Source organism: Nannospalax galili, unplaced genomic scaffold (genome assembly GCF_000622305.1).
Source record: "Nannospalax galili isolate Female #2095 unplaced genomic scaffold, S.galili_v1.0 scaffold657, whole genome shotgun sequence".
Classification (NCBI taxonomy): Eukaryota; Metazoa; Chordata; class Mammalia; order Rodentia; family Spalacidae; genus Nannospalax; species Nannospalax galili.
This window is the reverse complement of record NW_008339927.1, coordinates 560,640-586,739: the sequence shown is the minus strand read 5'-3', so window position 1 is coordinate 586,739 and position 26,100 is coordinate 560,640. Positions and strand designations below refer to the sequence as shown.

At 42.8% G+C, this 26,100-nt stretch overlaps 1 protein-coding gene across 1 annotated transcript in view; it reads left to right on the top strand.

Moving 5' to 3' along the window:
* The window catches only part of Ush2a (usherin), an 828,188-nt gene that overhangs the window by 339,707 nt on the left and 462,381 nt on the right, over positions 1 to 26,100 (top strand). The window contains 3 exon segments of the mRNA XM_008834819.2: positions 5,414 to 5,615; positions 5,737 to 5,819; positions 8,690 to 8,881. Coding sequence (XP_008833041.1) covers positions 5,414 to 5,615; positions 5,737 to 5,819; positions 8,690 to 8,881 — 477 coding nt within the window.

Genomic DNA, 26,100 nt, shown 5'->3' with positions numbered 1-26,100 from the left:
TTTAATTTAAAATTTTTTATTTTTAAATATTTTTAAAATTTTTTTAAATGTTTAAAATTTTCATCTTTTTAACCTCTGACATCAAAACCAATTAGTGCTGAACTTTTTCAGTAGAGATTTTGTGCAGAAAAATTGCATGAAATTTAGTTGAATCTCAAACATACTTGTGAAAAATGTAGACAGCTTTGAATCATCAGAGAGGGGCTGGAGAGATGGCTCAGCAGTTAAGAACACTGGTTGTTCTTGCAGAAGACCTGAGTTTGAATCCCAGCACCCACATGGCAGCTAGGTTCTGACAGCCTCTTCTGTCCTCCTTGGGCATTGAACGACACAGGTGCACTTACCTACATGCAGGCAATACACGCATATACATAAAATAAAAATAATAAATAAAATTTTTTAAAAAATCATCAGAGGAAGGAAAGGAGTAAAACCCATAACTAAATCAAGCATTTAACTCACCTAAGTTTCAGTTTCATTAGAGAAATTATTAATTGAAAAAGTATTGCTAGCCATTATTGCGTGCACCTTTAATCTCAGCACTTGGGAGGCAGAGGCAGGTGGATCTCTGTGAGACTGAGGCCAGGTTGGACTATAAGGAGACCCTGGGAAGAAAGGAAGGAAGAGAGGGAGGGAGGGAGGGAAGGAGGGAGGGCAAAATGTAGATGGTCATGCTGGCACTAGAGAGACTGAGGGAGGAGGATGACAAGTTGGAAGCCCACATGGGCTACATGGGAAGAACCTCACTCAAAATCAAAAGGAAAACTAACATGTGCAGGTGGCGTGTAGTGCAGGCCTGTTTCTGACATTTCAAGTAACAGGAAGAAGAGGTTTTGCATCGGAAGTCTAAGGAGCTCGGCATTGTTACCATGACCCCATCTGACAGATGAGGGAATGAAAAATAGAGTTATTTGCCCATGATTACATGATTGGTGAGCAGATGCAGGACAAGAAGTTTGCCTTTGATGACTGGGTCCCACAGTCGCTCTCCTTACCACATCGAAGGATCCTTGTGACCATTTGCCAGCGCGCCACCCAGAAAGCACAGAAAGTACAGACTTTGACCAAACACACGCTCATGCAGAAAACGTGCTGTGTACATTTTAAAATCCATGTACCATGAATGGTTAAATTTTCCATGAAGCAGTCTTTGCCTATTTGGTTAGTCCATAAAGATTTAAATGCCTTTGGATGGAAAATATATGACGTGTTCTACGGAGACTTTGAGCAGAGTCAGAGTAAGGAGTTAATGAATAACTGGGGCCTAAGACAGTAATGACATTTTCAAAGCACTTACGAAGTAGCAGCCGCTAAAAAATTACGTTTATATTAGAGTTTCTCCACATTTTCAGACTCTGAGATGGGCAAGAACTTGAAAATTCTGTGTGAGTGAGAATATTTGATCCTGTCTGCACCTGGGGTTTGGTTAACAAAACGGCCTGCCCATCCAGGCTTAGGCATTTGAATTTACCTAATCTTGTAACTATAGATGGTTCTGGAGATATAGAATTGTGAGATGATGCTGAAAGAAATTTAAAACATAAACATAGATACAAGGGGAACAATTTTACCCACATTAGATTTCAGTCTGTGGTATTGACAGATGTTAATGGATAGACTAAATTTTTATTATTTCCATTTCATCTGTGATACAAGTTTAGAACCACTGATAAAATATTAAAGCATAGAAGTTTGAAACGTAGTAGTAAGAAAATCAAAGTAACTTACATTATAATCAGCATCAAGATGCTCTGACACTGGGTGAAAAGGTTGTTAAAAATACAGATTCTGGGGCTGGAGAGAAGGCTCAGCGGCTTCAAGTACTGGCTGTTCCTGCAGAGGTCCAAGGTTCAATTCCCAGCACCCACATGGCAGCTAACAACTGTCTGTAACTCCAGTTCCAAGGGATCCAATGCCCTCTTCTGACCTCCGTGGGCATTACATGACATGGGTGCATTTACATGCAGGCAATACATGCATACAGATAAAATAAAAATAATTTAAAAATATAGAGATTATGTGAGTACTTTCCCACCGTCCTATAAGATTCTGACTTAGATGATTTGAGACACACTGATCTGCTTAAGCAACTGGATGTCTGTGTATCTGGGAGTTCTTCACAGCACAGAGGCACAGCCCCCAGGCAGTGGACAGTAAATAAAATGAATCATGCTTCCTTAATGGATTTCCCAGTCTCAGCAGGCCCAATTTTCTTTGCTTGCCTTTCTTTGCTGCTGATTTTCTTTTATTTTATTTTATTTTATTTTATTTTATTTGTATTTTTTTTGAGACAGGGTCTCCCTGAAGCCCCAGCCGGTCTGAACTCACTATGTAGACCAGGCTGGCCTTGAACTCACAGAGATCGGCCTGCCTCTGCCTCCCAAGTTCTGGGATCAAAGGTGTAGATCACCACATCTGGCTCTTTCTTTGCTTATCTTGGCTTATTAACTAGAACCAAGACGCTGTTTTGTGGGTCGATTCTTACTGTTTCTTCTTAGCCCTTTGAATGTAATTGCCCTGTGAATCAAATCTAAAATTAATTTTCCTATTTGTTTTGGAAAGGCTGGGCAACATAATTTTCTAAAGGTGTACGGCCTTATGGAACAAGGGAGTTTGTCTGCTTAGGACAAGCACACATGTCCAGTGGGGCCCTGACTGACCCCTCACATATAGAATCACAGGCTATGCTCTGCCCAAGGACCCCAGAAGACAGGGAAGGAGGAGTCTGGAGTCTAGCCTGCCTGTCATATCACTGCGGGCTGATTGGTCAACAGTGACCCTTAGGTCACCTTTAAGATTTTCAGGACTTTGGGCATTGAGGAAACGAGAGGGAAAAGTCTATTTTACTCTGCATGACGGCAGTGGGGGAAAAAGTCTTCATTCCTGTCACAAGCAGGTCCTTTCCTGGCTTTTTGTTCACATACTTCATTCAGCTTTGAAGTGAGTTAGGAACTGCTTGGTGGCCCACAGTTAAATGATGATGGAATCCTTACTCTCCAGGAACCTCTGTTCCCACTGAAGGAAACCAGAGCAGGGACCCTGAGGGAGAGCTCGGCAGCTTCTCCTGTGTGCCAGGGCCCGGGTCCTCTGCTTAGGGTAGTGGGTGCATGCCAATCCATTTCATCACTCTCCAGACCTCCTCTATATGAAAAATGAAGATTAACATGCTATCTGTGGCTTTTCCCAACACTCAAATTCCACGTAGTGAGCTCATTTTCATGGTACTTGGTCCTGGTTAGAGGTTTAGCTTTTGAACATTGCAGTTAAGTGCAAAGAACCTAAAACTTACCTTTGGAACTAGTTTGGGGGAGGGGCATGGGGGGTGCACGTGCATGTGTGCATGGGAATATGTGTGCCTGTGCATATGGAGACCAGGGTGAGCCTCAGCTGTTGTTCATCAGGTACTGTCTACTGTGGGATTTGGAGGCTTTGTTGTGTATGTTTAGTTGGGGGCAGGGCCTCTCTCAGGCCTGAGCCTCTGGATTAGGCTGCACTGACTGGCCAGCAGTCCCCAGGGATCATCCAATTGTACTTCCCCAGCACTGGGGTTACAAACGTGGTTTCTGGAGATTGGACTAAGGCCCTCGGGCTTGCAAGGTGAGCAGTCCGCTGGCCTGAATCCTCACCCCAGACTCCTTGTCACTCTTCTTAAGTGTACCATTCGGTGGCACTATGTACACACACATCGCAGTATATCCATCATCTTGTCATCTGCAGTACTCTTCATCTCAACAACCCTACCCCCACTGTGTCATTTCTTAGAACAGCAGTGACATGTTTGCCAAAGCTGCCTTCCTTCTGAATTCCCCTCTGGGGAGGGAAAACTGGGTGCAGGGAACTGAGAGGACCCATCTATGTGTCATCCAAAAATGACCATGGCCAAACACTGTGAATTCTTTAGTTCTGAATTTTCCAGCAAGTGCCTTTATACTGGGCTTCACTGCTTCCAAGTCATGTTTCATGTCTACCAGGAATTGAAGAGAGACCAGCAGTATTGATCAGTCAGGCCGGAAGGAATGTGAGTAATAGCAAAAGGCATTTAAGAGGAAGTTGAATGCAGCTTAACATGTGAGAAGAAATAATAAGACTCCATCTCAGGACTGGAGAGAATGATTTGGTCATTTTAATCTTGAAAAGCACTAACCATGTATTTGAAGCCTTTCAAATTTGATGGTGCTTTGCACAGGAGAGGGAGAGAGAGGGAGAAGGAGAGAGGGAGGGAGGGAGGGAGGGAGGGAGAGAGAGAGAGAGAGAGAGAGAGAGAGAGAGAGAACAAGAACTAAGACAACCCAGCCTCAGTCCTGTGGTCCTGTTCATCCTAATTTGGTACAGATTTCTGGGCACAGTCTTATCCTCAAACTTCATGGAACTGACTTCCATCAACACGAAATGGCAAGCCATTCAAAGCAAGCGCCATCCCTTGGTTGACGAGGTAACTGTTTTTGTTTGCTCTCCAGCAAAAACTCAGCAAGAAGTCCAAATTCATTTGTCTACATCCTCTGGTAATTGTCACAGAAAGGTGTTGGCAAGACAAACGTTTGGAGCACAGTGTGTAGAACACACATTCTGTGAGGTTTCTGAGGTTATTCTTGTCAAAGCTGAGTGCTGGATCCTGCTGTGCTGATGTGAATGTAAACCTGGTATCTCATGTGCTTCAAGGAGTACATTCAAGTCGTATGTGTTTGAGATGAAGAAACAGAAGGAAATGTCAGAAAACATCAGCGTCTGTTTTCTCTGTCGATTTAACCAGGACTCCATTGGCTTAAAATGATTATTATACAATAATAAATAACGGTAGGGATTATTGTTATACAGTGTCTGAGGATTCTGTTGGAGAAGCACTATTTTCTCTATTCTGCATAAGCTCATCAATAGTGTGTCTTATCCCAGTGAACTTGTTGCATAATTATGGGTATTCAAGGGTTCATTTTAAGCCCTTAACAAACACTGATTTAGGCTACATAGACCCGTGGCAGCACACTTGCCTAGCATGTGAGGCCCTGGGTTCAATCTCCCACACCATCCAAAAGCAAAGAAACAAATAACAATCACTGAGTCGAGAATAACGTAATTTCCCATCTTTGATTGTCCATGTGATAGTCTACATTTTACTTTATGATTCAAAGAAGTATTTAGAAAATGTGTGCCTCTAGAGGTTTTTTAAAAAAAATATTTTTCAAAATCAAAATGGGATTGTAATTATGTACAGGTTTTCAAAACAACATCTTTAAATATTTCCTTGCAAACATTTAGTCAGATGAAAAATCCAGAAATGGTATAAAGTTCTCTCAAACAAGAACTGAAAGTTTAGTAATTATCTCTAAGCAAAAGGGAAGAGCTGCAGAGGCCGAAGATGGCCAGTCATTAGTGACCCAAGCCCTTCCGGTGACACTAATCCCTGTCTGTTTGCTAGGATTCGGAGGCTGTGTGAAGGAAGTTACATTTACACAGAGTACTGTCGTTAACTTGGCATCTGTGTCCAGCCGTGCTGTCAGAGTCAATCTGGATGGTTGCCTATCAAGTGACAGGACTGTTAACTGCAGGGGAAATGACTCCATCCTGGTTTATCAGGGAAGCGAGCCAAGTGTTTATGAGAGTGGTCTCCAGCCCTTTACAGGTAAAGTGGAGGTCTCCAAATGAACTGCTACGTGTCTGCCCTTCATCTCCTTTACCCTCCCTGCCAGCCCACTGTAGGGAGATGGTGAGAACCTTTCTATTTCTTATTTTTATCCTTTACGAATATCTGTATCGAGTGATAGCCTCACATGATGGAGGTTCGGTGTACAGCGATTGGAGTCGGGGCCATACAACAAGAGCAGGTAAAGTCTACTAATCTTCAAACATGCCTGGGTACCTATAAGCACTTGGTTGTGCACATAAACCCTATTTCTCTGAAGAAATGTGCTAGTTTAAAAATGACTATGGAAAAATTACATTCCTTTAGATTTTTTAAGACTCGAGTAAACGATTTGCTAAGGATCTCTTCTTTCCTCTTTATATGCAAAGGAAACCGAGGAACTTGAGGATTTAGTATGAGTTACCATCATATATCCAAGGGTGAGAAACCTGTGTTGACTGTTTGCATCCCAAGAGGCAGAAGTCAGAGGCCAGGGTACCATTAGATGCTGTGGTAGTTTGATTTGAATTGTCCTCCAGAGACTCTAAGGATTTGAACTTTTGGCCCCAGTTAGTGGAGCTGTTTGTGGAGTTTCAGGAGGTCCAGCCTTGCTGGAGGAAGCATGTCACTGGGGGTAGACTTTGAGAGTTTATAGCCTTGCCACAACTTCTAATTTGTCTCCGTCCTTCCTGAGCCTGCTTGAAGATGTGAGTGCTCGTCTTTCTGCTCTGGCTGCCTCCTGCCTTGCCTCCCAATCATGATGGACTCTTAACCCTCTGGAACCATAAGCCCAAATAAACCCTTCTTTATATAAGTTGCTTTGATCATGGTATTTTATCAAAGAAGAGTGACTAACACAGATGGGCTAGTGCCTCTTGACTCTGAGAGAGCACATTCAAATCTTGAGCTTAGAAACAGGAGTATCTCTTATCACATCCTTGAAGATGCCTGTCATGGTAGTGACTTGGGATCTTAGAGTGAGTCTCACAGAAGAGAAATTGCAGATTAGTCTAATATTTCAAACTAGGAAAGAAACAATGAGGAGAGGGTTAGATCTAATCTGGGACACCCGCGTATCATGTGCATTGAGCTTCTGACTGTGACAATGCAATTCTTCCATCAGAGCATCACAGAGACTCCTTTTATCAGAGTTTACACGTCAGTCACATTCCACCCATCAGGGTCAAATATCTGTCAGAAAGTCAAACACACCTCCAGGCTGTGGCTGCTGTGACTCTAAGCTCAATTTGTCCAGCAAGTACCAATTTGTCTGAAGAGGTGTCTGTCACCATGAGTTCACTTAGACTTAGCAATAATGGGTTACTACCCTGGAATTCTTAAAAAAAAAAAATTACTTAAAGGATATGAAATGGGCTGCTGTCACTAATTTTCAAGGCTCTCTACCAACAGATTTTCTAGAGAGAACTTCAGGATATTCTCCTAATGTGACTTAAATAGTCATCTACTTATAGACGAGACAGTGAGACGAATGTTTTCTTAAAATTCTCCTTAACATCTGATCAGGGAGGAAACTGAATAAAAGACTCATTTGTGACGGACACTTTCCTCCTCGGCTTCATATTCCACTACTTTCTTAGCAAGTATGCTACAAAGGCTGCTGTGGGGTGTGTGTGTGTGTGTGTGTGTGTGTGTGTGTGTGTGTGTACAGTTTAAATAGGTAGCTCAAAGTGCCCTGTTTATGTAGTGCCCCAACTTGAGCACCATTGACAAAGCAAGCAAGCAGCACTCTGAAAGCAGCCATGATCCGACTACCATGTCCTGTGCCACAAATTCATATTTACAATCTGACCACAACCCTGAGCAGTTACATGCTCCCGAGGGTTAGAGAATAATTGCACTATTTAATTATTTTAGAGTCAGTTTTTCTCTGTCCCTTATGGGAAGGCCATCTGTTAGACAGTACCTTGCCCTGTCCTGCATTTCAGAGTTAATAAAATCAGTATCTCTCCTCTCGACTCTTTCCTGGCAACTCGATCGCACTGCTGCTTTCCATAGGGGCCTGTAGTGTTTTAAATAGACTGAGAGTGGTCTTCATGTCTCCTCTCATCCTGAATGTTCACTTGGCTTCCCTTTAAAACTGTCCTGTTGTACTGGTCTGAGTAGTAAAGTCAGGGAGGAGGCTATTTGATGTGGAAAACCAGCCTGATCTACCCTCGTCCATCGCTGGGGCTCAGAAGCCCAGAAGCAGTTAGTGCACCCGTCCATCCGTCATACTGACACACGGTTCCTTGGGCTCCTTTTTTCGTGTCCCCAGTGCAGTCAGCTGTGATGAAGCTGTTACTGATCAGAGCTGGAGAAATATCTAAGAAATAGTTAAAGGTTATAGATTTTTTAAATTAGGGGCTCAGCATGGGACGCCGTGTTCCCTTCAAATCCCTCTTTTTGTGTCATTGTTCGAGGTGCTCTGAAAGAATGTCTCTAAAACTGATACTGAAGACTATCGAGGGCACCGACTCCCTTAACCCCCCCACCCCGAAAGACCATTAAAAACATGTCTGAAATATCGTAGCTGCCAGAACTCTGTTTTTTGAAAATAATTGAATTTGGTACATGGGAATGGCCTTTTAAGTACCACAGATAATCAACTCACAATTCACATGTGGGGTGTGTTTTGGGGTGTTGTTTTGTTTTGTTTTGTTTTGGCTAGCACAGAAGGCATGACCTGGCAATCCACTATATGTAGCAACAGTCTAATTATCCTGCTCAGAAGTGGGTACGTCCTTCCAGAGCTTGAACCTGAATCTGCCGCACACCTCCTCCTTCACATGACATGCTTAAACATGTCAGATCCATTAAATGTTTTTGGAAAACCTGGACTCGACTTAAAAGAATGTTATGTCGATGGAGTTTTGATGGTTTTGAAATATCGCTTAAACTGTATGGCTCAAGATGTGTCGCCATATTAAATCAATGCTGGAAAGTTACAACTCTAATAAATTGTATTTATGCTAATGGTTGAGTCTGATTTATGGCCACCATTAAAAGTGAAGAACAGGAGCAGCGGCCTCCTCAGAACTGCCACTTTCTGACTTTTTCTCTGCGTCTTTGCAGCTCCACAAAGTGTGCCAACCCCCTCACGGGTCCGCAGTCTAAATGGATTCAGCATTGAGGTGACCTGGGATGAACCTGCTTTGGTTAAAGGCATGGTGGAGAAGGACATTCTGAAAGCCTACCTTGAAGATCAGCACAGCCCCCAGCCCCGGACGCCCTCTGCCAGGGGTGTCACCTCCAGCACCCTCACAGGTACAGGGGCTGCCTTAGTGGAGTCAGTCTTCGTATTTCCTTTTAGGATTTTGGATGGCAAAATATTCCTCATGCTTCTTCCCCCAATGTATATATTGAATCTACATCTATCTTGCCTGGTTAAAATCAGCAAAATGAGGCAGGCGGTGACGGCGTGCAGCTGTAAGCACAGTGCTTGGGAGCCTAAGGCGAGTGAATGAGGAGTTCAGAGCCAGTTCAGGTCACATTCCAGTAAGTTCCAGGCCAGCCTGGGCTATCTGGTGAGACCCTGTATCAAATCCAAATAAACAAAAAATACACCACCACCCCCCAAAAAAATACAACCATGTAATGTGATGGAAGCCTACCTAGGATGAAAAGGATAATTCTAAAGTGCAGGGGCTCTAGGGAATAGGTTTATTATGAGGGTAGTCTTCTCTCCTTCCCCTATGGACTAGGTTATAGTAGGTATAGGTACACATGTACACAAAACACTCATACACACAAAATGAATAATTTTTTAAGTGGGAGCTGGAAAGTTGGCTCAGTGGTTAAGAGCACTAGCTCCTCTTACAGAGGACCTAGGTTTGGCTCCCAGTAACAATTGGCAGCTAACAACTATCCATAACTTCAATTTCAGAGGATCTGACTTCTGCAGGCATTGTATGACAAGGGTGCACTTATATACCAGCAAAACACTCATACACATAAAATTTAAAAACTACTAAATAAAATATTTTTTAAATTGAATAGTAGTTGGGGACTGGGGAGATGGCTCAGCAGTTAAGAGCACTGACTGCTCTTGCAGAGGACCCAGGTTTGATTCCCAGCACCCATATGGTGGCTACGAATCGTCCTTAACTCCAGTTCCACAGTAATCCAAAGCCCTCGTCTGACCTCCGCAGCAGTGCATGACGTGGGTGCACACACATACATGCAGACAATACACTCATACATGTAAAATAAGAATAATAAAATATTTTTTAATAATTGTATAGTAGCTATAGCCTTTGAACACTCCATAAACATCTTTTGAGGACCATATATGTATATATATATGCATACATATGCGTATAAGTCATATATACTTATAGATAAATGTATGTACACACACAAACACTATGACCACCTTACCTATTTTATCATGCAAAATTTTACTCTTTGGGACTATCCCAAGTTCACAGAACCATTATTTATTGTAAAATTGCTGATTAAGTCTAATTATCTCAAGGTGGAGAAGGGTTATAGCCCCAGCCATTTGACTGGCTAATCTGGGAATCAATTCCTCACAGTGTAGCTGACCATGAAGTGATCAGAAGGGACCACAGGCGTACACACCACCGATAATTCATGCCAGATCCCTGTCTACGTAAGAGCACTCTTCAGCCTTATTAAATGCTAGAGCAGATTTAACTAGAAAGCTAAATTTAAGCCTTTACCCCCCCAAAAGTTAAAATGTATCAAATATGATAGAAAATCATTCCTTTATTTTAAAAAATGTGTAACTTGAGTTATATAGATATTAGAAGCAGCACCTTAGATATTTTTCCTCATCCTGGCATATTTATTTCCTATATCCTGGCATATTTCCCAAGTCTTTATTTCCTTCTTTAGGGATTTTAGAATGTATAGCTCAAATCCCTGTATTAAGCTAAATTTCATTTTCTTAATTTTTAAACTTACATGTCTTTATTGTGTCAGCATGCCTCAGTGTGCACATGGACACCAGAAGCCACTTTGCAGAGGTTATTTCTCCTTCTACCACGTGAGTCCCAGGTCTTCAGGCTTGGCAACAAGCACCTTTACCCACTGAGCCATATCACATACCCGTAATCAAACTTTAGACTGAAAAGATTGCACTTTGCATTTCCTTCTTCCCGCTTATCCTTCCTGATTGGGGCTCAACCTGAATCAGTCCCCAGCTGACCTTGGTCCCTGCTGCAAGTCACTTAGGAGACTGTCAGCTGTGAAGCAGCTTATCACTCAAAGGTCTCAAACTGAGATTTAAAATGGTCCCCGAGCCACCAGCAATCCCAGGCATGCCACGTCTGTGTGAGTTCCTTCTCCCATTCACCTCCTGAAATAGTTCATATTTTCCTACTTTTTCTAAGTGTCAAGGGCCCTTCTCACCTCATTTGATGGCTTCATGTGTTAGATCAAAGACCACAGGTAAAGGTGAATCCATGAGGCAGGAACTTGTTATCACTATGTATGTATTGATGTATCAAGTGCACTGTTCTGCCCAGCGGAGTTCTGATTAGTTGTTAAATGAGCTAATACGTGCTGAAAGGCCTAAAAGCAATGCTGGCATGTGGTAGGTTCTGATGACATCCTGTTTTCTTATTTTGCTTTGCTGGCACTTTCTTCTACCTGGTTTTTCAGGGCCTCTCTTATTCAAACATAAAATCCTCACAGATGCTCCCAATGTCAATCCTCCCATCATTCTGGGGTGAGGCCGGCACTTGTCACCTGTGCCCTTGCTCTGTCTCTTCTGAGCTGGAGTGTGGTCGAGTGCCATCACCGGCGCCTTAACCTGAAAACTGTTAGCCATGTAGATCCTCGGGCCCCCCTCATCCTGCTGCACCAGAAGCTCTGGGCTATAGCTCGTGGATCCTTGTTTTAACCAGCCCTCTGTTGACTATGGGCCAAAGTTTGAAAACGACTGGGCTGCTGGGTTCTCCCCAGGATCTTCCACATTCTGTGTGTTCTTTCCCGTGTTACAGTCTGCCTCACCCAAGCCAGCTGGAGAAATGTCTTTACCTGAATTCCTTTCCAGCTGTCTTCCCCTCACCTCTTCTCAAACGTGCATCTTGCAGAAAACGCCTAGACACGACACGTTCTTCCTGTCTTGTCACTGCAGTCATGTAACACTCGTCACACATTCAGCCCCAGTTACGTGTGCAGAACCTTGCCAGCACTCCTTTCTCTCACTCAACAATATGCTATATACTCAATTTATAGCATACATGCTATATGTCCACGTCACAACTGCATGCTGCACAGTCTACCGCTGCTTACCATGTCACACACTGTTTCTGTCCTGACACTTCTGTTCACCCCCTTGTCTTGAAATTCTGTTTTAGAAGCAGAATTTCATTTGTTCACATATTTAGGTTTATAGCTGTGTGATTGCTGTTATTGTTTCCTTTGTAACGCAGGCCTTGTAGTTTTTCATTGTTGTAAGGGGGTAAGGCTGGAATGCACTGCATAGCCCATTACACAGTTTGAACTTGGCATCAGACTCATGGTGATGGTCCTGCCCCAGCTTCCCAAGTGCTGGGGTCATAGGCATGGTCACGTGTGTTTATCACTATATTTTTATGACTTTAGGGGAGCACTACTCTTACTCATTTTTCTTGTGTAGTGGGTGTGTGATTTGTATGTATTATGTATGTGTGTAACTGTGTGCATGTATGTGTATGCATGTATATTCCTGTGTACTAGTACAGGCACACACTGTGTACATGAAGGTCAGAGGACAACTTCAGATGCTGGTCCTTGAGACAGAGTCCCTTGTTGTACTGGCCCATATGTTTCTGGGATTTCTTCTGTCTGGACCTCTCATCTCCCCATAGGAGCATTGGGGTTACAGATGGGAGCTACTCTGCCTAGCTTTACGTGGGTTTCAGGTCATTCAAACTCAGTTCCTCACACTAGTAGCAAGATCTTTTCCAGTGGGCCATGTCTCCAGCCCTTGTTTCTTTTACTTTCTATCCCTGCCAGTGTAGACTAGGGATTCTTTGACCTTTGACCCCACAAGGTATGCATGCACTCATTCCCAGCTCTGATGGGTGGGGAAGGAACCATAAGGACTAAAGGGAACTTTGGGATTGCCATAGGCTTTCAATGTACAGAAACACAATAATGAGGGACACGTGGATTGAGACCCATCAAGCCTGCTTGGATAATGAGCAAAGTCAGAGAATTCCACCACAGAGAAATAAAGTTAGAGAGTGAGATAAAGGGACAGCAGAGTGGACGCCAGAAGCTGGACTGTGTGCTGATAGGACAGGAGGTCGTGTGAGTAGGGGCTGCTGCATTCTTAGTTGACTGAAAATACCAGATACCAAAAGAGAGCGAGAGAGGTCAGTGAAGTTCATGTAAACAGGTTTGCCATCAATCTTGAATTAACCCTTCTTTGGCATAGCCGAGGTGACTTTGGTTGGGAATCCAGTATTTGAATTAATTTTGCTTTTTTAAGATTCACGCTTATTTAAATAAAATAATGCTGATACTGGGTGCGAACGGGCAGTTTAGATTTATTGCCCAATATGGGGCTCTTTTCCAATTAAGTTGAAAAGTATTTTCAGAAAATGAGGTTTTTTTTCATTATTTTCTTCTGTTGTATAATGAGCTCCTTTACGCTCCAGATTTCGGTCTTTTGTCTGTGGAAATTTTGGCCTTATGCACATAATCATTACTTCTGGTGGGAAATAGCAGCTCTCAACTCTACTTCTTCTTTGCACGCTGCCCCTCCCCCGCCCACACATACATTTTAATTATCCAGAACTTGTGGAATCAAATCAATGTAAAATGTCCATTTCTAACAGTATATAAAATGACCACAGACAATCTTAAAAGGATAACCCTGTACAGAGTTTCCTCACATATCAATTAGGGATGAAAACCTTTTAATTATTATAAAACAGAAAATGGGTTCCTTATGCAAAATATTTTGCTTAGGAATACAGTAAATGTTCAATGGATTCATAATTATCTCTGTAAATCTGAATTACAGTTTTGATCTAGGTTATTGGGTCATAATTGTTTACCTTTTTACTTTATGATTTTTGCTACGGATTCTGTTCATTGAGTCTTCCCAGGTGACTGCATTCTTTTATCTCAGTCTGTCATGACAATTGTGTTCCTTGCTTTGCTCCTGAAGCTAGTTTTGAGTTCTGCCTGCCTCTCAACCCTCTGAATTAACCCTCAACATTTCTAGTTGCCTTTTAACTTACGTATCTTGCTTTGTGGAAATCACATTCTTTAGATCTCATTAATAGCATACAACTTGACTTTTAAACTTTATAGGTGTGTTATGCTTTGCATGTCAAATAAAATGTTTCCCACGGGCTAATGGGTTTGGACCCTTTGTTTCCCATGCTGGTGGTGCTGTTTGGGGAGGTTTGGAACCTTTGGAACATAGGACCTAGCTGGTGGATGTAAAAACTGCAGGCAGACATTTCAGAATTATAGCCTGACCCACTCAGCTCTGGTCCCCTCTCTGCTTCCTGTCCGCAGAGCGTTGTCGACTGCCCCTTTCTCTCACAACAGAGGCCTACCTGCTGCCATGGGTCCCTCACCAGGGTGGACTCTACCCACTAAACTGTTGGCCAAAATAAGCCTGTCTGCCCTTAGGTTGTTTGTGTCAGGTATTTCATAACCAATACAACCTGTTTCCTGAATTTCATTCTCTTGATAACATAATAGACCACAGTCTGTAATTTGAGGGTTGAATTCTCATCCTCGGGTTGAGGCACAGTTTCGCGATTTGCTGAAGGCAGTTCCCCATCCCTAAACCTTAAGCTCATATGGTTCAGTAGCTCATCCCTAAGAAAGTTAGGTTGTTTTCTAAATATTTCACTGATCAGCTAGCTGGCGTGATGAAGACCTCCACAGAGGACCGGGTGAGGCGAAGTGGACGTGCACGGACCTCATTGCTCTCTGCCTTCTCCGCCCCTTTCCTCCCAGGGTTTGGTGAAGGAGCTGAGAACCGGGAGGTATCAGCCTGGACTTCCCGTGTGGAGCAAGCTCTCCTTGCCTGCTTTGCTCCAGAGATCTCTAAATATCTGCCCATGTCCTTGGGATTTTCATAAGGTGATGTTTCCCAAGCACAGGCTCATCACCTGGGGATCTATGAAGCATCCTACAGCCTGTGTGTACCAAGTGAAGACCCTCTGGTCTAATCGATCTAGAATGCAGCCTGCATATTAGTGCTTCAGAATGGATAATTCTCTGTCCAGCCAGCACTGTGAAATACAGTTAACAAGAAGCCTTGGTCATCAGTCATCAAATTTCTCTTTTTTTCCAGAAATCCTTATGACTACTCCCAATGGAAACTTGAAAATTCAGGCTAGAAAGAAATACATGTCGATATTCTTTGATTAAATGTATAAGTGCGAAGTATAAAGTATTAAAAATAAGGTGATAGCGGAGGAACTTCATAGGACAATTAGGTGCATTGATTATTTGGAAGAAGGGGGAAGTTATGGCTAGACTCGGGAAAGCAAAGGTCAAAGAAGAGAGAATAATTAATTGTGGCTCTCAACTAAGAGAACTGGGAAAATCCAGCAGGAAACTTGAGTGTTTGTTTGCCTGTTGAATTTGGCTACCAAAGGATTAAATGAAGGTAATCCCTCCAGCAGTAGAGAGTCCAAGGGTTAACAGCCCGACTCAGCAGTAAATGGGCCCCTCTGGGCCACAGGGGCTAGTCCTGTGCCCTCCCAAGGCCAGAGTTCCGGAGTTCATTTCCTCCACCTGAGCCTCTGGGTAGAGAGCGCTACAGTTATGGCTCCTTATTTCTGCCGCCTTGTTACAAAGGGCTCCAATTAACCCTCTGTAGCTTTTGTGGATTTTCCCTTTCAGCCCTGTTAACATGCAAAGCTGAAGTCAGAGTCTAAAAGAAAGGGCCTCGGACCTGATCTAAAATAATGTCAAGAATGAGTGGATCCAAGGGTCTTCACATACATGAATATTTTTCCTTGAGCTGTTTAAACTCATAACTATCAACATAATTAGTAGAGCACCTGGCATTGTTTTAAGGCTATAATTGCTACACAAAAATCATTTCTTCAATATTCTTATTATATTATATTGCACTTAGATCTAAGGTTTGTATTTTTTCCTCTGGACTTATTTTTTTTATTCATTATTCAGTGTAGGTTAGCAGATAAATACAGTAATAATCCTCCAGATATCAAAACCAAATGTAAATTTACCTTCGAAAAGAGATTTCAATTGATAATATAATTCGTAATATATGGAATGTCCCACTAAAACTAGTTCAGTCTTCATATGGAGTTGAATTTAATCATTTACCTGAAGATAAAAGTGATTACTTGATTTCTCTCTTTTCCACAGCTACTGGTAATAAGTAATTGAGTCAACTCTATTAGTCATACGATGATTCCCAGCTGGCTTACAAAATGCAGTCCCATGGGCTGGAGAGATGACTCAGCAGTTGAGAACACTGATTGCTTTTGCAGAGGACCCAGGTTCAATTTCCAGTACCTACATCATGGCTTTAAACCATCCATAACTCCAGTTCGAGGGGATCTGATGCCCTCTTCTGACCTCCATGAGTATTGCATGACAGGGGTGCACTTACACACATGCAGGCAATACACTCACACATATAAAATTTAAAAAAATAGTAAGTAAAAAGTGCAGTCCCTCTCTTAAGATCCTGTGTAAGGATTTAAAAGTCTGCATTTTTCTCAGTGTTCCTGATGGTTATTTTGCAGAGGGCTCATGGACGGTGGGTGGAGAGACCACAGTGCAGAGGAAAGATCCAATAGAAGAGCTTTTCACCTGCTAAGCTGGAATTTACCCTGCTTTGTTACTTCCTCTAGTTCCAACTGTGTTAGTTCTACCACTAGAAAAATGTCGAGGCTCTTAAAAACACAGAGCGTGATACTAGGGCTTCTGAGGGTTCCCAGTGCAGAGGTGGGAGCACCTGGAGATTGTGGTAAAAAGTCCATATTCTTACTCACTAGGGTTGGAAATAATATGTGCACCTCTGACTTTCTAACCAGCCCACTCACTACTCTGAGGCGCCCAATAGAAAGCAGTGAACTGTGTATTTAGATGAGAAAATTTAAAAAACTGTAAATTGCAGGATGCCCATTTGCCACTGGGAAAGGGAGACCAATGTGGTGATTGGAAGGCTCAGAGGAGTCTTAATCTGGCTGTGTGAAGCATGCTGGGATTAGAGAAGGCAAAAGTGAAAGAATCGAAATGATGCCAGAGGTAAAGGACAGGTTGGGGAACGCTCCTGCAGCTATCCAGATCTGTTAGCTGGAAAGGATGACTGAAGTCATTGTGATTTCCCAGCGGCTGGTAAAATAGGTGAGAGTGGCTGTGGGGGTGGCTTCAAAGAGACTGAAGACATGAGGGCCCTGAAGGATCACAGACTAAGGAGGACTTAGAAGCATGCAGAACCAGAAATCCTGTACTTTATAGACTGTAGGAAGAGCCAAGGAGAGGGCTTGAAATCATGTTAGTCCTGCCTCAGGCTGGACTTGACCTTAAACCCAGCTGTTAGTGCATCAAGAATAGGCTCCTCTGTGTACAAATATGGATAGGTATACGTATGTGTGTACATATGTGCGTTCTATATCTCAGTTATAGGCAATATGCATTTTATATTCACCTGAGCAGTCTCTAATGAGTTAATTCTAGTACACTCCATGTGACTTTTTCCTATTCGACTGCTAATCCTTACTCCATGCTTTCTAAAATGGCTCCTCCTCTGTGCACACATTCTATTTTTTCATTAGATGAAAAGCCTGGTAAAGAATAAGTATTATGTTTTAGACTTATTCTAGGCCTCGTGTAATTCCTTACTCAATGGATAATGCTGATGCCTTACTATTATATCAGGTTGAGTATTTTTATAGACTGAGTTCCTCAGTAAAGTCTCATCCCGGGTATAGTCTGTAAAAATTCTTACAAAATGATACACTGAACGGTCACAATTTAAACATATATTTGGAGCTTAGTATATATTTTCCAAATAGAGGAAAATTGTTGGTAGAGTGAATAGAATCTAAAATGTGGTTTCAACATTTCTACCTCATAGTGAAAGTAACAAATCCAACATTTGCGATTTAAAATAATAGAAGCCAGCATTGCTTAGAGGCTAAGCATACATGGCTGAAAATATTAATTTATTTTTAGAAGCATTTCTTTTATGACAATTAATAGAGTGAAGAGACATTTTAAAAATGGGACCTGTTTGATTGCTATTCACCTGGCAGTCAGTATCTAGAATGTATAAAGAACTAAAAAAAGAGTAGCAAAGATAATCCAATCAATCAGTGGGTAAATGGGTTTAACAGAAGGTTGTTAAAAGAAGAAATACAAATGACCAGTAAACATTCACACTGGGAAGAATGCAGACTAGGATTACACTGAGAGCCTATCTCATCCCTGCAAGAATGGCTACCATAACAAAAAAGCACACAGTAACAAATGTTGGTGAAGATATGGAAGGAAGGGCAGCCTGCATACCCTGCTCCTAGGGACAGAAGATGGTGCAGCCACTGCTGGAATCAATGTGGTGCTTCCTGGAAAGCAAGGAACTACCACATGATTCAGTTATCCCAGCAGTCTGCTTCTGGTGTGTGCCTGGCATACACCCTAAGGACTCTTTGTCAGTGTATTACAGAGATACCTGCACATCCATGTTTATTGTGGTTCTCGTCACAAAAACCCAGAAATGGAGCCAGCTTAGATACCCATCAACAGATCAATGGATAAAGAAAGTGTGGTGTGTGTGCAGAGTGGAGTTTTATTCAGCCATAAAGAAGAACGGGGTGGGAGACTGAGTGTGGACGGGGGTCAGCAGGAACAGGCATGATTCTGGGGGCGAGTATGCACAAAGGGTATAAGCCTGTGGCACGATAGCATAATGATGCTCATTACTATGTAGCCTCATTTTAAAAATAATACATTATTATGTTCTAGACAAGACTACCAAAAATGCCCAAATATTGTATAATATGAAGCAGGAAAATGACTGCTTTATGGAAGAAAGCTCATAGAGATGGTTTATCATTTTTAATTAACTTCACTGGAGAAATAGAGAACCATAATATTAACGATTTAATCAAGATGAAAGCTTCCTTCCTCTGGTCATAGATGGCCACAGTTACTTACACAGAGGTGGGTCCCTCGCAGTCCAGGCACGCACTCATTTCCTCTTTTTGCTATACCATCTTTAATGACAAGTCTTTGGCCTCATGATCCAAAATGGCTACCTGAACGTCAGACATCGGACGTGATTTCACCCAGCAGCAAGGAGGACTGGTTAAGGAAAGATCTCCACATTCACTTCAGAGACATATTTAAAAAGTTCGTCCAACTTGGGTGACTATCCATGGTCAAAATTTAGTCACATGGCTATATTTAGTCATGGGGAATGCTGGGAAATGCTGTCCTTATTTATCTACCAGAAAGGAAACTTTTTATTTTACTGAGGAAGAAGCATGTGACATATAACATAAGGTCAACTAATGGTCTCTGCCACCATCATCAAACATGAGAAGAAATGGGAAAAATCATTTCAGAGGTATTGTTCACAGACGAATTTTGCAGAAGTCTGTGCCAGTTTTTATAGTACTCCATAAATTAATCTGTATTTGTAGTTTATTACAAACTATTTCTTTAAATGTAAATCTTGAAAGTAATTGATCTGAAAATTTGCACAGTACTAAAATATGGCCTGTGACATACGCTGTAAAAATAGAAGTGATGTAATGTTCCCGCGTAGCTAATGTAGAAGAATTGCATTAGGTTGGCCAGCGTTGATGAGTTAATAGCTCTGTCTACCTCTCCAGAATTTGTAATGCGCCTGGGCTTCTTACTCAGTGACAAGATTCTGTGAGACAGTCTCCTCTTTTGTTGTTTTGTTTTCTTACAAGTAATTCCGTTCAGTCTGTGAAGTCAGAATTTTCATTATAGTATTTGGATTTCAATTTGGTGTTTCCACATACTGTGGTTGAAAATGAAGATATTTAAATTCTGCTTCCCAATGATAATCATAAGGTGTGTCCATAGTGCTCATAACATTCTATAGAATACATTAGGTGGGGCTAGAGAGATGGTTCAGCAGTTAACAACACTGGCTGCTCTTGCAGAGGACCCAGGTTCAATTCCCAACACCTACATGGTGACTAACAACTGATTGTAACTCCAGTTCCAGGGGATCCAACACCTCGGTTCAATTCCCAACACCTACATGGTGACTAACAACTGATTGTAACTCCAGGGGATCCAACACCTTCTTCTGTCCTCCTTGGGCATTGCAAAACATGGGTGCACTTACATATATGCAGGCAATATGCTCATACACATAAAATAATAAAATATTTAAAATAAGAAATACATTGGGGGAAAAAAGAAATACTTTAGGGATATCTATCACATTTGATAAAGAAAAGAAAGGCCCCAAAATTATTTTTCTGTTTTATCATCTTATATTTGTATTATACTTGGAATGCATCAGAAAGATTACACATGGTATATGTGTATACCAACACACAGGTGCGCGCACACACACGGGCACGCACAAGTTCAGCATCGTTGTCAGTTTTATCATACACTTTCTTAAGAATCAGTTGCTTTCCCCAAGTCAGCTTGTACACATGTTGATTTGAAAGACAAGCGTTCTCTCTGTAGATGAATGTTAGTAAGGTCGAGGCTCTGAGCACATTTTAACGTGCATTTTAAATGAAATATTTGCTATCCCAAGTGTGCCACTTTTCTAAACAGTGCTTTCTTTTGCTTCCCGTAGAACCAGGGCTGAGGTGAGGTGAGAAGGACAAATGTCTGAAGACAGATCTTAACCTTGGCCTCTGCAAACCTGCAGCCCTCTGTGGAATGGGTGGTTGCTAGACTTTCAACCAGGAGCACACTGGTCCTCTGACGGGACGGTCCTTTGTGGTCCTCCTGCCCCCTGCTTGCCTCCCTGCTGAGTTAAGTCCAATGTTTCTTGGAGAGTTCCACTGATTTTAATACTTGCCCTTTAGGTAAGATAAAGAGTTAACACAAGAGAGTGACTCAGGCTTCTTAGAACTTAAATAATAGAGACTCTATAGCTCTTACCAAGCACAAGGCATTGATTACAAATTTGAGGCTAGCTGTAAGCGTGCAGAGAGACTCTTCCCTGGGCAATGCCTTGAGGTCAATTCAAATCACCGTTTAAACCATTCTCTAAGTCTGGGATTAGTCCGTACATTTTTACAGAGGAAATAAGTATTCTTTCCTACTTGAAAACATCAAAATCTGCATAGTCTTGGATCCAAGGAGTATGATCTAGTGTTCCGCACTAGAAGTTTTAAACTAGGTCATAAAGTTCATTTGAAAGAGACTGACTATAAGAAAAACTGGGTTTAACAGTTCCAAAGGGTCTGTTTAGGTTTGGAATAAGTATCACTGTTACATCTTTGGGGAAAAGGAAAACTGACTTTGGCTTTTTTGGTTTTGATTTTTCGGGGTGGGGGGTTATTATTGTTATTGTTTTGAGACAGCAGGTCTGAAACTCATTATGGAGACCAGGTCAGCCTTGATCTCACAGAGATATGCCTGTCTCTGCCTCTGGCATCAAAGGTATGCACCACCACATCCTGCATGACTTTCCTTTTATGAACGCTATAGATTCTGAATTTTTAAATGTTTTAATAGCATGTGCTATTCATGATGATGCATTTATTGTGATATTGTCATAATTGTACATGTTTTAATCACATTTGCCCATTCCCCGTCCTGTGCCCTCCCATTCTTGATCATCCCCTTTTCAGGACTTTTACTTACCATAAGAGTTGCTTGAAGAAGAATGGGCGAGTGGTTATTTACAGGAGCGTGGGCACCTCACACTCATCCTCCCTCAATGGGGTGGTTTGAATGAGAAATGTCACTCATAGGACAGGTGTTTGAACACTTGGTCCCCAGTTGGTGGCATTACTGTGGAGCTGGTACAAGGAAGTTCATCACTGGGGGAGAGGGCACAGGGTCTGTGGGTTTAGAGCCGCCATACTTCCAGTCTGTCCTAACTTCCTGCATATGGTTGAAGAAGGGCTCTCACATTCCGTCTGCTAGCTTCTGTCATGGCTTTCCTGACACTACGGATTCTCTCTCTGGAACTATAAGCCCAAATAAACGTTTTCATCTATAAATTGCCTTTGGCCACAGTATTTCATCACAGCAACAGTTAAGTAACTAAGACACCCAGTGACCATTAACGCCCTATAGATCTTCAAGAAGGGTGAGCCTTCATGAGATGCCACCCATGTTAGAATCTTGGTGGGCCTGATCTTGTGCGGGTCTTATGCAGGAAGTCACAGCTAGGGAGAGTCCGGGAGTGCAGTGCCCAGGCCATGCAGACAGCGCTCCACAGCCCTGCACCCCATCCTTTGATAATATTCTCTGCACCCCATGCTAAGTAGAAATTCCCCACATAGGACTGAGCATTCAACAGCCACATACTCTTACCACCTTATTTTCATTTAAAATGTTACCCAAACCCATAGTAACAGCAAGTCCCACCATCCTCCATACTAGGAACCGGAGAAGTAGCACCTGGTGTGTTTCCCAGGTCTCAGCTGGACCCTTGCACTTACATCCATATTTGACAAATGTCACTATACAATTTCGTGGGTCAGTGTGTCAAAATGTCTGTGTTAGAACTTTATTTCCAGGAGGCCCTAATAGCGGGCTGAAAGTGTGTCATGGATTGGTTTAATCTCTGTAATCTGGGCTGGTTTGGGATATGTAGTTGAAAATTAGAATTTATCAACACCATGGGAGAATCTTGAGGCAAAAATGTCCCCTTGTTACTGTCTCATCTTCTCCTGGCCAGTTCTCTTCAAAAAGTGGGTTTTTCTATTGTGTCACCAGCTCCGAGAGTGGCTCTGCCTGTGCGGTGTCCCTTACCAGATGGCCTTCTTAATAAGTGCCTTGCTTTGGCCCACCCTCACTTTCTTGATCCAAATGTGAACTGCCAGCAAATAAATCAGATCATCGCACTCTGCTGAGTTCTCTTGAGATGGAGGAAAATCCCTGGGGAGCGGAAGTGGGAAGAAGCTTTCCGTTTGCTGTGACTGCTTCTAATTACAGCCAGTAAATAGAAGACCTCACTCAGGTGCTCTAGAATGAGGGGGAGGGGATACGAATAGAGAATAAATTCTCCATGTTATTCTGAGTCCTCTCCTAACATGGAAACACTCCCCGATCTTTGGAGTCCATTGGAAACATCGCGCATGATCCTTGCAGGGGGTCTGCTGACTTTGGACTCTGGGTAGACAGTTGCCGTGCACAGATTTCACTGCCAGACTAAAAGTGCAACGGAAATGAGTGGGTAATGAGAGGAGAGCAGCCAGGTCTTTAATTGAATTAAAAGCCGGGTGACATCAATGCAGACACCTGTCCAATTACAGACAGGCCAAGGTGTTTACCATCGCTGTACAAGCGATTCGAAGATGACAGAAATCTTTCCGCCCACAGATTAACATAATGAAGGAGAACAGATTACAGTGGATGCCCGCCAAACACCTAGCTTGGCAGCTGGGGGTGAGGTGGGGGAGGGAAGAGGGGTCCATTGAAGGATGTGAATAGAAGCACAGGCCTTGCTGTCTTCTAAAACATGTCTGTGTTTTAAAGGCTGCCATCTTGCTCTGGTTTCTGTCTGGACAGAATATTTGCGCTTGTCCCCAATTAGTCAGAGAAGTCAATGGTGGAATCTCGGAGTCAGTGTCACCTCCTCCTCCTGGTTTCCTGCTTCTCAGCATGCACAGTCCTAATAGGCGCACAGAAGCCCACTTAGCTGGTCTCAGCCCCACAAAGATGTTCTCCTAGGTAGTCAGCACCCCCTAGTCATATATCTCTTTAGCTCCTTTGAAGCTTGAGGTAAGAGTCAAGAGAGAAAAGTGTTGTAGAGCCCAACCCATAAGTCAGAAGAAACAATGCAGGCTGTATCGGTGGGGCGGGAAAGGGAAGAAGTCTTTGTTTGCTTAGTCAACCAACACCTGCCCATGTTTAGTTTACCATTTTGTGTGTGTGTGTGTGTGTGTGTGTGTGTGTGTGTGTGTACATGTTTTTCAATGTGGGTACAAGTTCGTGCACGTAAATGTGCAGGCCGAGGACTGTGTCGGCTATGGTTCCTTGTTTTTGAGACAAGATCTAACTGTACAGAGCTGACTGAGCAGCTGGCCAGGGAGCTCCGAGGATCCACCTGTCTCTACCTACCCAGGACTGAGATTCTTATGCACACCACACCCATTATGTTTGCATACTTGTTTGTTGTAGGTTTTCAGACTCTCAAGCTTATGTGGCCAGCAACCTTAGAACTAGCAGTGATTGTTTTAAGCATTGGAAATGATGTATAAAGAATTTGGGTCATATGTTCTCTGCTCAAGGACCCAGGAGTCCTTGTGAGGGACTCTGAGTCTGCAGTGTCTCCAGACAAAGGTTCTCCTGGGTGGGGCTCCTCAGAGCAAGCATTTGGAGCCAGATACAGAAAAGATCTTAAAATGCTCCCTATTAGGATGTGTTTCTTTCCTTTAAACAAAGTCCCTGCCCTGTCCTTTGAGTTTGGGCCATCTGCACCCACAGTGGCCAGCAGGACACACTTTGAAGGGACTGTCCGTACTTGACTTCAAACTCCCCTGGTGTGGCGTGTCAGGACTTCTCAACATGAGCCATTAATGCACAATGCATTATCGCTTAGAGTGACAGTCAGGGCCCTGCTGGGGCTGGAGATTCGGATCCAGACACCGATGCTCTTGAGCTCCGTGGGACAATCACACTTTTAAGACATCGATAATGCCCACTTCGTGCTTAATGAGCGGAGTCTCAGCTTGCCTTCCTCCATTAGCAAGAAAGACTGGCAGGCTTTCTGACATGGTTGGGACCATTTTGTGATTTCACAGAGTTTTGTGGCTAAAAGGGGGTTTGAGAGGTCACTTGTCGGCCTAGTGATGGAGACACTCCCAAACTGAAGAAAAAAAGACTTCTCAGTGCCATTCCCCACAAGGACATCCACCTCCAATCCACCCAGTGTTCTCACTGTGGAGCTCAGCTTCTTCCTTGTTATAAAGAATGTCATCGCACTTTCTGTGGACAAGTTTTCCTGTCTAGAATTCTTTGTAACTCTGTCCTGCTGTATGTCTCTCAGTATTTTGTTAAATATGGCATTGAAACACACTTCTCATGATGATCATTTGTAAATCTGTCTTTACTTACAGACCTTCTGTCCTGCTTGGCCTTAGCTATCAACTTGACACAGCCTAGAGTCATCTGAGAAGGCAGCCTCAGTTGAAGAATTACCTAGAACAAATTGGCCCAGGGACATGTCTGTTGAGGAGGGTCTTGATTATTAATTGCTGTAGGAAGGTCCAGCCCACTGTGGGCAACACTACTACTAGACCGGTGGTCCTGGGATGCTTAAAAAAGCTAACCAGATAAAGCCTGCCTCTAGGCAAACTAGCAAGCATTCTCCTCTATGGTTCTCCTATTTTCTGGGCTGTGAAGTGAATTCCTTGGTTGGAGGGGATGCTGTGTGGAATAGAATAAGCCCGTCTTCAAGTACCTGCCTTGACTGCCCGCCTGGCATCTCTCAATGGTGGACTGTGACTTGGAATTGTAAGCTAAATAAAAGCTTTCCTCCTGTGAGTTGGTTTTGGTCAGACGGTATTATTACAGCGACAGAAATGAAACTAGACCTCCTCGCATCTTAGACTGCAAAGCCTAGATGGTATGATTGTACCCCTCAGCATGTACACAGGTTTTCTGCTCCTGTGATAGTTTCCATCGTTCCTATCATTACAGACCTTCCAGATCTCACCTCTCATAGTAAAAGCCTTGTAAAAATCAATTGTCTTCCAGACCACCTTTGCAAGAGACAGATAGAAGAAAAATTGATAAATGGTTTTTGATGGTGACAGATTATCAGGGTAGTACTATGTTTTTCTCTGCAGACAATATAATCTAAGTATTACTTTGACACTTAAAGTAAAGGATCACCAAGCCTCTGTTCAAGATGGGCTGTGGGCTTAGACATAGATGGGAGATATTTTGTCTTCTTTGCTATAGCACGACTTTCTATAGACATCAACCTTATTCCAACCCTGTAAGTCCCCCATACGGAGAAATAAAGGTGATCAAGTTACCCATTCCAGAGAGTGGGATACAACCTAAGTGACCAGTCCCTCCCAGTGACCTAATGTCTAACTGTAACCTGACTACAAGGGAGAAAGATCTGAAGAGTTACCCGGCTGGTGTTTCTTAAGAGCCTGCTCCTAACCTGAATTTAGGGGAGTTACTCAGCCACTTTGACAAGCTCTGTCTTGGAGATGCTCAGTATGATGGGAAATCCTCCCTCGGAACTAGAAATTGACTCTAGCCTGGGAAACTATAGCATCACATTCTTAAAAAGTGTGATTTCTAAGTCATCCAAACTTTCCACTGGGAATTGGTAAAGCGCCCCGTACCCACGGAATTTAGCTCACTTCTCCTCTGCGGGT